Source organism: Moschus berezovskii, chromosome 21, assembly GCF_049115385.1.
Source record: "Moschus berezovskii isolate FMDL1 chromosome 21, NW_MosBer_1.0, whole genome shotgun sequence".
Lineage (NCBI taxonomy): Eukaryota > Metazoa > Chordata > Mammalia > Artiodactyla > Moschidae > Moschus > Moschus berezovskii.
In genome coordinates this window covers 43431920-43449422 of record NC_142480.1, presented here as the reverse complement: position 1 = coordinate 43449422, position 17503 = coordinate 43431920, and the positions used below count along the sequence as shown (strand labels likewise).

General features: G+C 47.3%; 1 protein-coding gene across 3 annotated transcripts in view; it reads left to right on the top strand.

Moving 5' to 3' along the window:
- Positions 1-6281, top strand: part of ARNT2 (aryl hydrocarbon receptor nuclear translocator 2) — a 187417-nt gene extending 181136 nt beyond the window's left edge. For 2 of the 3 annotated variants that reach the window (XM_055417948.2, XM_055417947.2), the window contains exons 18-19: positions 3562-3698; positions 6023-6281. In XM_055417948.2, coding sequence (XP_055273923.1) covers positions 3562-3698; positions 6023-6121 — 236 coding nt within the window. In that variant the 3' untranslated portion in view covers positions 6122-6281. Of the gene's footprint in view, positions 1-3561; positions 3724-6022 lie in introns of all 3 variants that reach the window. The other variant, XM_088829576.1, reaches the window with a different exon arrangement.
- Positions 6282-17503: the final 11222 nt, after the last annotated feature.

Here is a 17503-nt window from a genome sequence, read left to right as displayed (position 1 = left end):
AGGGCCATAAATAAATAGGCACACACTATAGCAGTGTTAACTATTTAGTCATCATGTTGCACTTTCAGTTCAGTTCAGTTCACATCCCTATAAAAATAAATAAATGAATAAAGCAATCCAGTTCATTGATTTTTTTTTTCTATTGCACACAGTTAAGAGCACTTCCCGTCCCAGAAGTTTAAGAATTTTTGTTCTGAAATCTTGTCTTGTTCATGAATACAACCACCCCCAGACACAAATTGGGGAAGCTAGTCTTCCTCTAATCCTCCTCCTCCTCCCCCTTCCATCAGAGAGGATGGGTATTAGCTTCATTACAAGTTGGTGATATCCAGGAAGCCTCCAGTGGGAATAGAAGTGAAAGTGTATAGAGCGGTCTTGTTTCTTCCTCCTTTGTTCCTCTTTCCTTTCCTTCATTCTTGCCTTCAGCAGATACTTTTTTTATTTATTTGGCTGTGTGGGATCTTAGTTGTGGCATGTGGAATCTAGTTCCCTGACCAGGGATTGAACCTGGGACCCCCTGCATTGGGAATGCAGACTCTTAGCCACTGGACCACCAGGGAAGTCCCAGCAGATACTTATGGAGACCTGCTTTATTCCAGGCACTGTACTCAGTGAGGCCTGGAACAGACATTTTAATAGATAAGGTCCCTGGCCTTAAGTTACTCACATCTGGGGATGAGTCATCTTAGCGTGATGGGCACCATCCTGAGAGAAAATGCAAGTGCCACAGGCCAACTGAGGAGAGAGCATGGGGTCAGTCGTTCAAGGTCACATTCGATCAGGTCTCAGTACGAGTAGAATCCTGCAGGCACAGAGCAGGGGAAGGACGCACACGCCAGAGAGAACGCAGGTACAGCGGCACCAAGCCAGTCATCCCTGAATACATGAGGACAGCCTTCATGGTCTGCCCCAGCCTCACCTTCAACAGAGGTGCCTGTGTCCATCCATCCTCTGTCCCAGCAGCAGATGGCCCAGCTTGTGCTCAACCTCGGGGCCTCCAGGATGGGGTGGGTATCTGTCCAGTGGGGCTCCCATCACTGCTCCAGCTGGGGCTGCTGCACATTTCATCTTGTTTAAACGTTTTATTTATTTATTTTTTTCCTGTGCCTTTGTTGCTGCATGTGGGCTTTCTATAGTTGCAGCAAGCAAGGGCTACTCTTTAGTTGCAATGCACAGGCTTCTCATTGCAGTGGCTTCTCTTGTTTTGGAGCACAGTCTCTAATGTGTACAGGCTTCAGTGGTTGTGGCCCTGTGGCATGGGGGATCTTCCTGGACCAGGGATCAAACCTGATTCCCCTACACTGGCAGGCAGATTCTTCCTATGCATTTAATCTTGCTACAGTTTTGAACTAGGACTGTTCTAGGTTGTTCTATTCACAAATCATGGCAACCCACTCCAGTGTTCTTGCCCGGGAAATCCCATGGACAGAGGAGCCTGGCAGGCTACAGTTCATGGGGTCGCCAGAGTCAGACACGACTTAGCGATTGAACCACCACCATTCCCAAATCGGGCCAGGGGACATGATTCTATGGAAAACTTGTCCCTGGCCCTTGGAATATCATGAGAGAGTGTTTGGGAAAGGCATTCCAGCAAAGCCAGATGCATTTGTTTAAACAACAGAATCCTCTTGCACAGTAGATTTAACTCCTTCTTGTGTACAGTAGGGAATTGTATCCTTACCTGAGTTTCTGGACCCCTTTACCAACTGTGGTCACGCAGACCTTGAAAGGTGCCGTGGTGAACCATTCAAGGGAGTATATGTTTTATTAAAGCCCTTCATGTCTCAGGCAGTAGGTGAGATGTGAGAGAGAAAGGGATTGACTCTTCCCTCTGAACACCATCTAACCATCCACCCAAGATGAACCCAATGCCCACTCATCAGGCAGGGAGTGGGGTCACCCATGGTCAGTACGACTGTTGAAGAACAAGTGGGGCCAAGATGGGGTCTGTTCTGCTGTCCAGAACTGGACAGTGAGCCCATCGCCTCCAAAATGTCATTGAATGGTTTGGAACAAGGAAAAGTGCCTGCAATTTTTAATATGCCTTAGGATAAACCAACCCTGGTAGACCTAAAAATTATTCACAACCTGAAAGTTGAGAGTTATGTTTTATTTGATGGGAATGGGCTTCCCTGGTGTTTCAATGATAAAGAATCCTCCTGGCAATGCAGGAGACCAGGGTTGGATCCCTGGGTTGAGAAGATCCCCTAGAGTAGGAAATGGCAACGTACTCCAGTATTTTTGCCTGGAAAATTCCATGGACAGGGGAGCCTAGCAGGCTACAGTCCATGGTGTCGCAAAGAGTCAGACATGACTGAGCATGCACAGGATTTAGGACTTCAAGCCTGTGAGGCAGCATCCAAGTAACCCTTAGAGAACTGCTCAGAGGAGGTAGGGGGAGAAGCCATGTGATAGAGAAGTTTTGCAACAAAGAGCAGGTAGTCTGAACATCAAAAGATTATTGTTAAAGAAAACCAGATAGCCAGGTTAAGGAATTTAACACTTTTCCATGTATGGGAAGATACAAGAGTCTGGGCTCACTAAAATCATTCCTTTGATATACACCTCACCTGTCTGGGGCCAGTATCCTATGTTTTCACATCCTTAGTTTCCTCAAGGCTCCCAGTAGGGAGTGGCTGCAGACTGATGGCTGCTAGATGGCAGGTATTATTTTCTTCCTCAGTTCCCTCAGGGCTCACCTGCTCACCATCCGTGGTATCTGCAATTGCTGATGACTGTGACATCCTTGTTTACTGTTATGGCAGGAAATATTCCATTTCTCACCCCCTTGGGTTAATCTTTAAAATATTTTAGGCAAAATTCTGCTCTTTTTTCTAAGTTTTGTTTTTCCACCAGCTATTTTTTGTAAATTATGAACAGAAGCAAGGTCACTCTTGTTCACAAATTAATTTGGCAGTTCCCACAAAGAGACCTATCTCCTTGTCTAAGCTGTACCCAAATGCCTTTCCTCTCAAACTAGTGGTGCTGAGAAACACTCTGCTAAAGAGACGGGCAGAAAGAGCCATGGCTCTTGGCTCCCATGGAAGGACCCTCATGGAATGCCATATGTGGCTTCATCTGAGTTACCCAGAAGGCAGTGAGGCTAGTGGAGGTCAAGTTTTGCTGAGTGAGGCTCTTCTACTTGTAGGATAGGGTTCCTTTAAAAAGCAGCCTGTGAGCCGGGGCATCTGGAGTGACAGAGACTGCATATTCATTCTCCTGCACATCGAAGAATGGCTTGTCTCAGCCACAGACCTGCCTCCAGCAGTGATCATGAAGGACTGTAAGGGTTTACCCTGGCAGGTGCACTCCGGGAGAACCACCCTCACTGCCCGGTACCCGCACCATCTGCCAGAGAGCTCCTGTTTCTGTTTCACCCATCCAGCTCTTTGGTGCCAAACCAGCTTATCTGTCAGCCAGCCTGAGGCAGAGGGGGACAGCGAGCACTGTCAGCCTGCTCTGGATGGAGTGCGGGGGTCCTCTGGGCTGTAGTGGTTCTTGGGTCTCCCGAAGTCATGGGCTGGCTTTTAAAGGAAGTGTCCTCTACCTCGGATCTTTCAGCTGAGAGCGGACAGAGTAGCGGGCAGTTCCAAGGGCGGCCCTCGGAAGTTTGGTCGCAGTGGCAAAGCCAGCACCACGGACAGCAGAGCGGTGAGCCGCACTCCCACCAGCAGCCCAGTCAGACTGAAGTGTTCCAGGTAAATCAGCGAGCACCGCCTTCTCGTAGGTACCCGCGCTTTCTCTCTGCTTCCTTTCCCCCTCGGTCTCTGCCTCCCTGCTGTGGCACCGACTGCTGATAGAGACTGTGAGTCCTGGCCCCTCCCGGGAAGGTCACAGCCCCAACTCCAGGGGCTCCAGGAAGAGAGAGGCAAGGCCCCTTTCTCGAGCCCCATGCACGTATGATTGAAGTTGCCTGGGTGCCTTGCAACTCCTCCATTGTTTGATCCAGCTGTCCTCAACCATTTTGGCACCAGGAACCAGTTTTGTGGAAGACAGTTTTTCCACGGATAGTGGGAGGGGATGGTTTCGGGATGATTTAAGTGCATTACATTTATCATGCATTTTATTTCTATTGTTATTACATCAGCTCCACTTCAGATCATCAGGCTTTAGATCCCAGAGATTGGGGACCCCCGGTTTGAGCCATTCCCTAAGTGTGCAGCAGTAACAGATATTGCTGGCGTACCACAGTGCAGGACTTGCCCCCTTGGGTGTCAGAGCCCCACTTTCAGCCAGGAAAGTTCTCACTGGGAAGAGGCTCCAAATGGGGGGGTGTGAACCTGCTGGTGTCCCATCCACCCCACCAGGTCTTCATGAGGGAGAAACACCCAATAACAAGAGCCCCAAGTGCCTTCTGTCACATTCCAGAGCCTGTCCCGCAAGGCATGGCTGGAGCAGGGCGCATCTGGGACCCACAGGACCATAAAACTCTCATGGGAAGGCTCTCCATTTACCCCACCCTCACCCCAAGCTGGGGCTTCCCTAGTGGCTCAGTGGAAAAGAATTCGCCTGCCAATGCAAGAGACACGAGTTTGATCCCTGCGTTGGGAAGATCTCTTGGAGGAGGAAATGGCAACCCACTCCAGTATTCTTGCCTGGGAAATGCCGTGGACAGAGCAGCCTGGTGGGCCACAGTCCATGGGGTCGCAAAGAGTTGGACATGACTTAGTGACTAAACAGCAGCAACGCCTCAAGCTCCTTTTCCACCAGTTCAAGCAGCACCTTCACAGGCAAGTGAAGGTGAACCCAGGTCCCCAAAGAGACAGAATCCTTTTATACTTGCAGAGAGGTGTCCCCCCCAGGCCCTCACTTGACCACCCCTGACCAGTGATGCCTATCCCCCCTTCCCCCATCCGTCACGCTGAGCCCTGGCCCATCCTGTGCCTCACAGTCACCATGTAAAGCAGATTTCCCTAACCTGGCTCTTCAGGGTCATGATGCTAAAAGGAATTTTTGGTCAAATACATTTGTGAGACACGATTAAACAGTTATTCGGTTTCTTTTTTAAAAAATTAGAATATAATTGCTTTACAATGTTGTGTTAATTTCTGCTGTACAGCAGAGTGAATCTGCCATACGTTTACATGTATCTCCTTCCTCTTGAGCCTCCCTCCCACCCTGCCATCCCAGCCCTCTAGGTCGTCACAGAGCGCTGAGCTGAGCTTCCTGTGCTATCTGGCAGCTTCCCACTAGCTCTCTGTTTTACAGTGGGGGTATGCATAGGTGAATGCTTGTCTCAGTTTGTCCCACCCTCTCCTTCCCCTGCTCTGTCCGCGCGTCTCTTCTCTACGTCTGCATCTCTAGTCCTGCCCTTCAGATAGGTTCGTCTGTATGACTACAGGACTTCTCAGAGCCTTTATATACTAACGATGACTGAGGGTTTTCAGGTCAGCAGAGTACACCTCGTTTCCCAAACTCATTTGTCTGCAGAATTCTTTTCTCCCAGAGTGTCTCATGGGCCAAGAATTGGACACAGCACACTTTGGGGAAATTGCCATAAAGGATTGAAATATAGCTCTGCCCATTTTCTGGATGGGTAGTCTGAGTCCCAGAGAACTTGAAGGACTTGTGAAAGGTGAAGTCTAAACCCACAGGGATTTGTCCTTGTCCTCGATGTACACGGTAAAGACAGACCACTCTGTTCTCCTTACACGTAGCCCTCCTGCCCTTCCCTGCATTGCAGTGCTGTTGTATCTTGACTGTCGGGTGTGTGTATAACTTGCTTGGTACCAAACTGGTACCAGTGGGCCTCTTGTCCTGTGTCCTGGCTAGGCTTTAAATAGAGCTTCCTGCTGCAATGACATCTCCCAGGACAGCAAAGCTACCCAGGGTCTCAGACATTGGAGGAACCCAGCAGAGCATCTGTCAGATGGTGGGGGCGGGGGGAGGGTATGTGTTCCCAGGCTGCCCTGTTGGAGAGATGCCGTGAGGGTGGGGGCAGGCTGGGCTCCTGGGACGTGCCACTGCCCAGGAGAATGAGGGATGAGCCGACTCCCCTGCGCTCTTTTCCTCTCTCCTGCAGGACATGCTGCCCATGCCCGGAGATCCAACCCAGGGGACCGGCAACTATAACATTGAAGATTTTGCCGACCTGGGCATGTTCCCGCCGTTTTCGGAGTAGCTGTGGGCAAAGCCAGGCTTCACAGAGCAGTGTCCCCCCTGCTGTGACGTCGACACCATCATGAATGGGGGCCCCCCTTGCCCTGCTTGTCCTGTGGCAGGACCCCCCCCAGCAGAAGACACCTCGTTTCCCCCCGCCCCTGCCATGATCCCCCTGCCACCATCGCATTGCTCAGCTTCTAACCCTCAGCAGTGACTGCTCCACCACCAAACAGGAACCTGATAGACGTCGGGGGTGGGTTTATTTATTGTATTTTACTTGTGTGTGCTTGGGAGGCCAACCCCTTGGGTTTCTAAAATCTGGTTGTGAATAATCTCCTATCGGACAATTTGTGTCTATGAAAAGTTAACTTGCAGCCCAGAGAGCCCAAGCGGCATGCCCAGGCCTGCCCTGGAAGCTGGAATCTGGTTTCTCCTGGCTTTTAACTTCTGTGTCCGTGTGGGGCTCATGGAGTAGTGGGGAGAGAGGGCACGTAGCCTGTGTTCTCAGAGCTGGAGGTGAGCAGCCGGGGACCCCCAGGTGGATGCCGGCTCCTCTGTCTGCCGGCTCCTCTGTCTCCCGGCTCAGCCGCATCCGTCCATCTGTCCATATTGCCATGAGCCGAGTACTTTGTGCCGCGTGACGTGAATCCTTGTCCTGATGGATGTGTTGTGCCTGTGTCTGACGTGTATGGCAAGAGCGAGCGTGTAGAATCCAGGGTGTGTGGCAGAGGTGGAGCCCAGCCAAGCTGAGGAGGACTCCCTGACCAGAGGGAGCCTGGCCCGGGGCCTGGGTGCCAGGCAGACAGGCTGAACTGAGCAGGCGGACACTTGAAAGCGACCCCAGGAGTCCCAGCCCAGAGCTGCTCACTCTGCTAGGTCAGTTCTTCGGTCCAGGCGGGGGACAGTGGCTTCTCAGGAGGGGCCGAGGGCGGGTCTTTGAGGGAGAGGACTTGGGCTCCAGTTCTGGTTTTGCCACACCTCCCCCACCCCAGGGCCTTGAATCCCTCAGGTTGTCTCAAGACAGAGTGAGAGCTGACTTCTAGAAGCTTGCCTGGCTAACTTCTGAGCCCCTGGTCCCTGGCTTGCTGCTTCTCTCAGATCTGCGATGATTCCGTTTTTACTTACCACCACTCCATCCTGTGCCCTTTACAGTAAGAAAAGAAACTCCTGTGTCCGCTTCTTTTCCCGACGGTCCCCCTCCTGTCCTGCCTCCCCATCCCATCAGCTCACCAACACCCACAGGGAGACACGCTACCTACCCATGGCCACCTCGCAGCAGGCAGAGGAGCCCATGCCCCCTGCAGGCACCAGGCTCGGAGCAATCCTTGTACCCCTCCTCCTGGGGTTTTGAGGGGTCCCACGGAGTGGAGTCGCTTCTGGGCTGCCTGAATCGGGAGTGAGCCCCACCTGCAGGAAGAAGCCATGCGGAGAGTGTTAAGTCCGGCATTGTTCATGAGCTTACCCTTGGCTTATAGCCAGGTTTTTGTGATCCCAGGTCATGGGCTCTAAATTAAAACTGACCTGACAGTTTCTAGAGTGGCTTTTAATCTTCGTGTATATAGTGGCGATTGGATTTGGGGTTTAGACACACAGGATGTCATTTTTAACATTTAGAAGCCTTTTGGCTCCTGGAAAATGGCAGGTGGCTGAACGTCCCCCGACCCTGACAGAACCAACACCCAGAAGGGACCTCCCCTGGGTGTGCCCCACCCCTGGGGTCACCTCTGCCCCCCCTGCAGCCTTAAACTTGTCCCAGACAGTAGACTTAAGTATTTCCCCAGAAGAGGCACCAAAATAGCTTTTGGATCAAAGAATGGGTTCTCAGTGAAATGAACACAGACTTCTTGTGACTTTGAGTCTTTAAGTTTGAGTGGGAGGTATGTTTGTCTCTTCTGGTTTTGGAGGGAATTTGGGGGTTTCCTGAGGTGCACACACTGATTGGCACGCTGACTGGGAGCCTGCCACCCACCCAGGCTGTACTGGGTGCTGAGGGGATGCAGAAGGACAGAGGAGAACAGTCTTGCCCCCAGGACCTTTCATCTACTTACGCAATGTCTAGGATGAGGACCTCTCACTTCTTAGTCTTAGTAGGCAAGGATTCACGGGCGAGTGAGCCAGATGTAACGGGAGAGCCTCATAACTAAACAGCCCCAACCTGACTCCCCTGGTGGTCCAGGGGTTAAGACTCTGAGCTTCCACTTCTGGGGCCTGGGTTTGATTCCTGGTCGGGGAACTAAGATCCTATACACAGCACAGTGTGGCCAAAAAAAACAAATAAGCCCACTTCCCCTTCCAGCCTTGTCCCAGGAACCCTGGAGGGGAGTCTGACTGCAGTGTAACTGACAGTTTGAGTTTTCTGTTTTCTGTATTCCCTGTTCCACGCTTTGATTGTGAGTGTTAGAAGCCACCATGTGGCCACTCAAAAAACAGGGAGCAACCAGAGGACCATATGTCTGAGGGATTCTTCACCCCCCACCCCCACGACACACATAAGGAATTTTGAGACAAATGAGCATTAAAGTCCTAGAGAGCCTAGTAATGCCAGTTTACAGAAGCCCCTCCCTCTGGTCCTGCCCAGCCAGGAGGCCAGGATACCCACGGACCCTGCGTCGGCGTGGCCTTCAGCTCAACTTCCTTTCCTACTAGAGATGGACGAAAAGCTGGATTGAGAAGGGGAACAACACTAGGACTTTGGCTCCAGGACTCTCTTCCTCACTCACACCTCATCTTGCATCTCCCATGCCTTCCAGTGGCTTCCTTCGGCTGAGCAAGCAGAAGGCTCTCCCCAAAAAAGAGCCATGTGGTTGCTGTCTGAACCATTGGTGAGCACACAGACACAGCCACACTGAAGCTTGGCCAAGGCTGGGTTAGTGACTGCAACGGTGGCTACAGGGGTTCTAGAACATTCTGCCTCCATATCCCTCCCACTGGCTTCATCTTTAGTTTTGGTTTCAGGGAGCGACAGAGCCATCACAGACACCCACATTCTTCTCTGCATCCCAGTTGATCAAATTCACCCTTTTGTTGTTTCATGAACACTTGTTGCAATGAGAATATGGTAGTTGATGGGACTGACATTGAAGAACATGACTCTCCTGAGTCCATAAGAGGCTCTGTCCCCCAGACTAGCCACCCTTGACACTGTCAGTGCTGTGACTAGTCTCGGTCTAGAGATGAGTCAGGCCCCAGGGAAATGACCGTGTTCCCTTCCCTCTACGTCAGCACCTGGACTAGCAGATGAGCCCTGAATCTCTACCCCCGCCGCCCGATGTACCTGCTCCCTAACATTTGTGACATAAGCAGGACCATTCCAGTCACTTAACAGCTGTAGCCAGTCATAAGTCAGGGTGGAAATGCTTCTTCTTTTACTGGGAAGTACGGGATTGGTCATTAAGTCGCTGTGTCCTGACTTGCCAGAGACAACCCAACTTGTCCATCCAGCCCTCTCTCCTGGCCAGATCCTCATCTTGGGTACAAAGGGATCTGACTGTCCTCCTTTTCCTCACTGCCTGGGGGCTGGGGCAGCTTGAGAGGCATCATGCTGGAATACCAGCACCTCTTCATGCATAGGTAGGTGTGCTTGGGTCTTAGGGCCAAAGCCCGTGGGGCAGTGACCATGGAGGTGGAAAAAAGGAGGTTTTATGGGAACAAGGTAGCCTGCTTCGGGTTAACAATCTCAATTTCCTCCAAAAACAAGAGAATTCCCAGATGAGCTTCAGAGGACAGTTTCAGCACTTAATCATTTCTCTTTTATTTTAACCTCTCTTCTTATGAATGTGAACTGTGCTGTGGATAAATCATTTGTATTTCTTGAATGTTCTCTATGACTAACAGTTATTAAGTCAGTTGTGAATATGTGTAACTAATGGAACTGCCTTTTAAAATTTCATTACAATAAAAATGACTTTGCTCTGAACACTGAATAGCCCAGGCCAGCTTTGTCACTGAACGATTCATAGAACCTGCCCTTGAAGTTTGGTAGATGCTCTCATATTACTCTTCCTAAGGGCTGTGTTTTGTCGTCCCCAGGAAAGGGTGTAGAAAGCATGTATGCTGAAGAGTGACTCTGTCAGGGGATCTGGCTACATAAAATTTTAAAAGAAGCTAATAATTCTCAGCTTTGTGTGTTAGGCAAGGCTCTCTGGAAGGCTCTTTGCAAATGCTATTTTTGTGACCATTATTAACCTCTGCGATGTGGATATTACTCCTGGTTTATAGATTCAGAAACTGGGACTCAGAGAAGTTAAGTGACTTATCTAAGAACACAAAAGGTTGATCTTAGGTCTCATTAGAAAACCTTGTATCTGTTGTACTCTTCAAACACTCTATTTCTTCCTTAAATTCTCCCAGGGACTTTCCTGGAAGTCCAGTGGTGGTCCCATGTTTAAGATTTCACCTTACAATGCAAGGGGTGCAGGTTCCATCCCTGATTGGGGAACTAAGATCCCACATGCCTTGTGGCCAAAAAATCAAAACATAAAATAGCAAATATTGTAACAAATTCAATAAAAACTTTTTTAAATAGCCTACATTTTTCTTTTAAAAGAAGATGTGGGATTGGCATAGAGAAAACTAGATCAGTAGAACACCATAAAGAATCTGAAAGTATGCACATGTTCAGAAAGGAGAATATTTGGTATGTGCGCCATTGAAGCAAGCCAAAGCTGTTATTTACAAGAGTCAGCATTACAAATCACAGGGCCAGACAGACTTCCAATAAATGGTGCCAGGGAAAAGCACATGGGAAAAGAAGTAACTGTACCCTTATCTTACACAATGTACAAAAGATAAATTCCCCACAGATGAAAACATCTGAGTGTTGAAAAGCAATATATGTAAAATCTTTAGAAAAAAATTCTGGGAAAATATATTGATGAAATCAGTTAGGGAAGGAGATTTTAAACCAGGCACAAAGAACACAAACCATACAGAAATTTTTTAAAAGTTTTGTTTGAGGTCACTAAAAAATAATCAGCTTAAAGAAATGGACAAGACAACCAATAAACTGGTAGAAATATTTGCAATGTATGTACTTAACGAAGTGGTATTCACATCATTGAGAGAGACTATTCTGAATATAAGGAGTCATAAAAGTCAATAAGAAAAACACAACTCAATAGATAAATGACCAGGGGCTTCCTTGGTGGTCCAGTTGTTAAGACGTTGCCTTCCAGTGCAGGGGGAGCAGGTTCAATCCTTGGTCTGGGAGCTAAGATCCCACATGCCTCACTTCCCTAAAAACCGAAACAGAAAACGAAACAAATTCAATAAAGACTTTAAAAAATGGTCCGCATCAAAAAAAAACAAAAAGAATTGGTTTTAATAGATAAATGATCAGAGTTTGAATTGCCAGTTCACAGAAACTCAGTGGCATTAGATGTATGAGAAAAGACTGAACCTCACCAATAATGAAGGAAAGTGCAAAATTAAAGCAAGATAAGGTCTATCACTCATATGTACCAGGTCTGATAACTCAATTGTTATGACCATATGAGGAAACAGGACAGACACTCTGGGAAGGGTTACACAATATCCCAACACATCAAAGATGTACAAACCCTATGATCCAACTCCAAGTGTCTTTCCTAGGAAACCTCCCACACATGTATGACAAGGCAGGTAAAAGGGGACCTACTGCACTGCTGGTTGTAGTGAAAAACTGGGAACCTGTCTAAGCATCCTTTAGTAAAGAAATGAATAAACTGATTGATATAGGCCCACAACATTTGTGTGCCGCACTTTAAATGATTTCGTAGAGGTGTGCGCACCTTCTAAAAGCATACTATTACACTTAAAAGATTGTACATGTTTTATGCTGCTGCTGCTGCTGCTAAGTCACTTCAGTCGTGTCCGACTCTGTGTGACCCCATAGACGGCAGCCCACCAGGCTCCCCCGTCCCTGGGATTCTCCAGGCAAGAACACTGGAGTGGGTTGCCATTTCCTTCTCCAGTGTGTGAACATGTTTTATAACTCAAGGCAATTACGTATTGTGTTTCTGCATAAACAGATATGCAGCAAACGTTTTTCAGAAAGAATCTCCTGGATGGATTGGTACAGCTGTGAATAGAGGAAGAGTGGACAGAGTGACTTGTGTGGTTGAATTCCTTAAAGCAGATTAAGGCAGAGGAAAGAGAGAAGTGTTGACTGAAAATAAAGATGTGGGATTTGTTTTTCTTTCTGTTTTCTCTTACTTCACTCTCTGCGACAGTCTCTAAGTGCATCCATGTCTCTACAAATGACCCAATTTTGTTCCTTTTAATGGCTGAGTGATACTCCAGTGTGTATATGTGCCACATCTTCTTTACCCATTCATCTGGAGAAAAGGGATCTGAAGCAGTTATGGCAAAATGTTAAACAGCTATTTCATCTTGGTGATGAGCAAATGGTATCCTTTTCTCAAATTTGCTGTATAGTAGAAAAAGTGTTAGTCACTCAGTCACGTCCAACTCTGTGAGTCCCCATAGACTGTAGCCTACCAGACTCCTCTGTTCATTGGATTTCCCAGGCAAGAATACTGGAGTGGGTTGCCATTTCCTTCTCCACAAATCTTCCTGACCCAGGAATGTTCTGTTGCACTGATATAAAATTCTGTGTTCATTTATATTCATGAAAGATGAAAGTCTAGTAACTTCCACATGATAGAATCTCAAGTGAATTTATCTTTTATGTAATTTTTAAAAATATATATTTATTTGCTTACTTCAGTGCACCCGATCTTAGTTGCAGCATCTAGTTCCCTGAAAAGGGAATTGAGCCTGGGCCCCCTGCATTGGGAGCTCAGAGTCTAAGCCACTGGACCAACAAGGAAGTCCCTATCCTTGTAATTTTTAATGCTATTTGTTTTACGAAGAATGTATATTACTTATAAAGTCTTGAAAAATAATGAAAAGCAAATCACTTGTCAGAATAAGAAAATAATGACTTAGCCACACTACCTTGAAATTGTTGGATCCCTGGTTGAGGAACTAAGATCCTGCATGCCACATAGCGAGGCCAAATAAATAATTTGTTTGAACCTCAACACTTTGAACTTAAAAAGGAAAAAAGGAAAGAGCCATAGCTGGACACAGCTATGCCAGACCAGGCAGTGCAGGAATTGCCAGGTAAGTTCAGAGAAGAAGAAATAGTGAAAAAAGCCCAAACAGTTGCCAGAACATGGCTTCACCTGCATCCTCCCTTAATTCCTCCCCCAGCAATAGACAGCTAGACAAAAACACACTCTCATCATAAATAGAGCAATAGTAAGTCTTTTCCTGATGTTACTAATGATATACACTCATTATTTTTAAGAGTGTGGCATATAGAAAAGCATGAAGAATAAAAGATTGTATTCTGATTCAGGCTATTGATGAGGGGTCCAATGAACAGTGAAAGGCGATGGGGATGAAGCACAGGGGTGTAGAAGCGTGAGGCTGCTCAGGTTGGGAGGGGGAATAAAGCAGGAAGAGCATCGGCCAGGTTCTCACGGTGCTACCTCCACTTCCAAGACCCACCTCCCACCTCCCCTCCCAACAGCTCCTTATCTTCCTCTGGGAGGAAAATAAGGTCATCTCCCTGTTAACCATGTTGAAGCCCAACAGTTATGAAGTTACTTCTCCCGCAAACACTCTCAAGCGTGTTCTTCCCATAAACACTTGTGTGGCACCTGCCACTTGCCACACACAGGGCTGGAGCTACACAGCGAAGACCCAACCTCACCCCTAGAATATGAGGTTCCTAATTTATGGCTCCCGGGGGAAAGATGGAGGAAGGGATAGTTAGGGAGTTTGGGATAGACATGTAAACACTGCTGTATTTAAAATGGATAACCAACAAGGACCTACTGTGCAGCACAGGGAACTCTGCTCAGTGTTATGTGGCAGCCTGGATGGGAAAGGGGTTTAGGGGAGAATGGATACATGTATGTGTGTGGCTGAGTCCCTTTGCTGTGCACCCAAAACTGTCACAACTTTGATAATCAGCTATACCCTAGTACAAAATAAACAAATTTTTAAAAATGCATTAGAAATTTTTTTAAAACCTTGATATGGAATATCTGAAATTATTGTCATATTTGTGATGGGATGTTGTATAATTATTGCTCTAACTTTATCTTTGTCTCATCCAATATTAAAGCATTCAGCAGGCACTTGATAGGGCTTCCCAGGTGGCTCAGTGGTAAAGAATCTGCCTGCAAATGCAGGAGACATGGGTTCAATCCCTGGGTTGTGACAATCCCTTGGTGAAGGAAATGGCTACCCTCTCCAGTATTCTTGCCTGGAAAATCCCATGGACAGAGCAGCCTGGTGTGCTACAGTTCATGGGGTCGCAAAGAGTCAGACACCACTTAGCAACTAAACAACAACAGCAATAAGCCACTTAATGTGTTTGAATTAATAACTGATATTATTTAGTTGTTATGATTGAATGAGTAGCATTATTGAATGTCAGTAATGAATGACAAATGTCATTTTAAAATGCCCATTTTGATTGTTAATACGAAGTAAAAAATTCTGTTGTGGTTATGTTAATAAAAAGAAATCTTTATATGAAGAAAAAAAAAGTAAAATGGATAACCGACAAGGTCCTCCTGTACAGCCCAGGGAATTCTGCTCAATGTTATGTGGCAGCCTGGATGGGAAAGGAGTTTGGGAGAGAACGGATATATATATATATGTATGGCTGAGTCCCTTTGCTGTCCACCTGAAACTGTCACAACATTGTCAGTCGGTTATACTCCAATATAAAATAAAAAGAAAGGAAAGAATATGACATTCCAGAATGTGCTAAGGGTTTAGGCGGAGAGCACCCACCCTGCAGATGGACAAAGGGAGGTGGGTTGGGGGAAGAACTCAGAAGGCTGTGATTCGCATGACTTCGTCAACAGGTCCCAACAGATGGGGCCCATCAGAAGCCCCACCGGGAGCCCAGCTTGTTGGCTCAGCTTTTGCAGAAAGCGCTTAATGGGTTCCCGTCTCCAAGCCCAAGACCCTTATAAATCATGAAATAGGTACGCCGCCCCTCAGCAGGACACCGGATTAAAATGCCTGGAATGCAGCCGGCCTCTGGTTCTACAGCCCAGCTCCTAATTCTTCCCACACATTTCACTTAAGACTCAAATAAAAATTCCAAAAACAAAGAAACGTGACCTGGCGCTGAGGGGGAAGAGAAAAAACATTTCATCACAGTGGTTTATCAGTGTGTGAGCCCTGCTCTTCCACCAGGGTCCTTGACAGTAAAAAGCCATGCTGGCTCGTGTTTCTCATGGAGTCTCCACATCCCTAGAGGGCTCTCATGTTCTCATCATGGCCACATTGGGGCATAAGCTGGACCCAGAGAACTGAGCTCCATCGTGATGACATCACACATGGGTTACTGGAAACCTTGGTGATCCCTTAGACTCCCGACTAGTCTTCTGAGATCTGCCTTTAGAAGTCATGGAAAGTCTCCTTGTCACATCAACTCAGCGAGCAGCCAGGATCCCGAAAGCTAATAAGATGCTAGAAACCTTGGAGTTATGTTTCCTTAGGTTCACTTCCCACTGGCAGAATGAGGTGTTAATGCACTTCCAAGTCACCACATAGGAGGGGTGGGGAGGAGACTTTTGTCTTAGGCATGGGTGCTCACACACTTTCTGTGTGGCCTCTTCCAGGGGTCAGCTCCCTGGAAGGTGGGACAGAAGAGAGAAATGATCCAGGGTGTGGTCCTGAGGAGGCTTTCAGTGGGGGCTTACTTCAAGCTTTCTGATCATCAGTCTTGATGCAATACATTGGAAACTCAGCGAATGGTCTTTAAATGATAAGGAATTCCTTTGCTGGACATCTGAACCTAACACAACATTGTAAATCAACTCAACTCCAATATAAAATAAAAATTAAAAATTTTTGGAAAAACTATAAGAAATTCATCTTGCTCTAAGTCACAAGCATTGGACAGAGGAAGCAGAGGCAGGTTCCTCAACTGTCCAGCTCCACAGTGAGTTCATCACGACTGCTGGCAGCTTGAGAGGTTTCTGGATAGGTCTCAGACCCTGTGTCTGAGCCAGGGATGGGTGTGCACACTTGTATTGTCATTCCTGTCTGCCTCAGGGAGATGGAACGCATGGAGGGCAGTGGAGAGCTGGGATGAGACGTGGTTAGCTTTGGATCATGATGAAAACTGGCTGAGCTCAAGTGAGAGGGATGGGCTGGGGTTGGGGGCAAAGGGAAAGAGGACCAAGGTCAGGAGGATTGGGGAAGTAAGAGTTTCAACTCTGGAATCTTCGAGCTTTGCCCCTGACTTTGAGTGGTTCTCCTACAATTTTGTGGGTATGTGGTCGGGGAAGAAGTATGAGGAGGTGCCAAGAGTAGTAAGTGAAGGGTGGCGTTTAGCCTAACCTGAACCAGGATCAACAAGGATTTCTAAAAAACAACATACAGGAAACACTTGAGAACCCAAGGGTGAAGGCATTTCCTGTTGCCTGAGAAGACAGCTTCATGATGCTGGAGCCAGGTGATAGAGAAATGGCATGTTCCAAACAGACAGCCTGAAGATAAAGAAAAAAGGGCAGAGGGACTCCCTGGTGGTCCAGTGGCTAAGAATCCACCCTCCAACACAGGGGGTATAGGTTCAATCCCTGGTCTGGGAGCAAAGATCCCACATGCCTTGTGGCCAAAAAAACAAAACATTTAAAAAAAAACAGAAGCAGTATTGTAACATGTTCAATAAAGACTTTGAAAATGGTCCCCATTAAAAAAAAGAAGAAGAAGTTAAAGTAATGGAGAGAGGCAGAAAGTCAAGCTGTGTGGCAAGGGCCAAGATGGGAATGTTGGTTCTCGGTGTGCCCAGGATCTTCCAATCCTAGAGATGGCCCAACATCCAAAGGAACTGAAATCCAGCTTGACTTCAGACCTTCTGAGCAGATTACAGAGATCCCTGGGACTCTGTTATTCTGCTGGGGAGAAAAAAGTGGCTGCCCACAGACCTCCATCTAGGTTCACACACCCCAGCTTTCTGCTTTCACTTTAAGGCACCATCATCTGGGTCTCCTTATTGAAGGGCTGTCCTCTGCCTGCTGGATTCTACTTTGCAGAAGCATACAGAGCCCAAGTGCCTCAGATTTTTACATCCGCCAAGACCAGCCTTTTACCAATGATCAGTGACAGTCCTATAACAAATACTACACTGCAGCAAAGAGTAGGAAAAGTCACACTTCATTTTTCTATCAGAAAAACAAGAAATTCAAAAATATTTTTAAAGCTATGCCTGAAAAGAATTTCACCTTTCCTTTTCAATAAAAATAGATCTTGAATTTTAGGAATATTTGATAGTGTAGATGTGGAAAGGACTTTATCCACAAAGAAACCTGTTTTTCAGAACTTCCCTTTTGGTCTAGTGGTTAAGAATCTGCCTGCCAGTGCAGGGGACACTGGTTTGATCCCT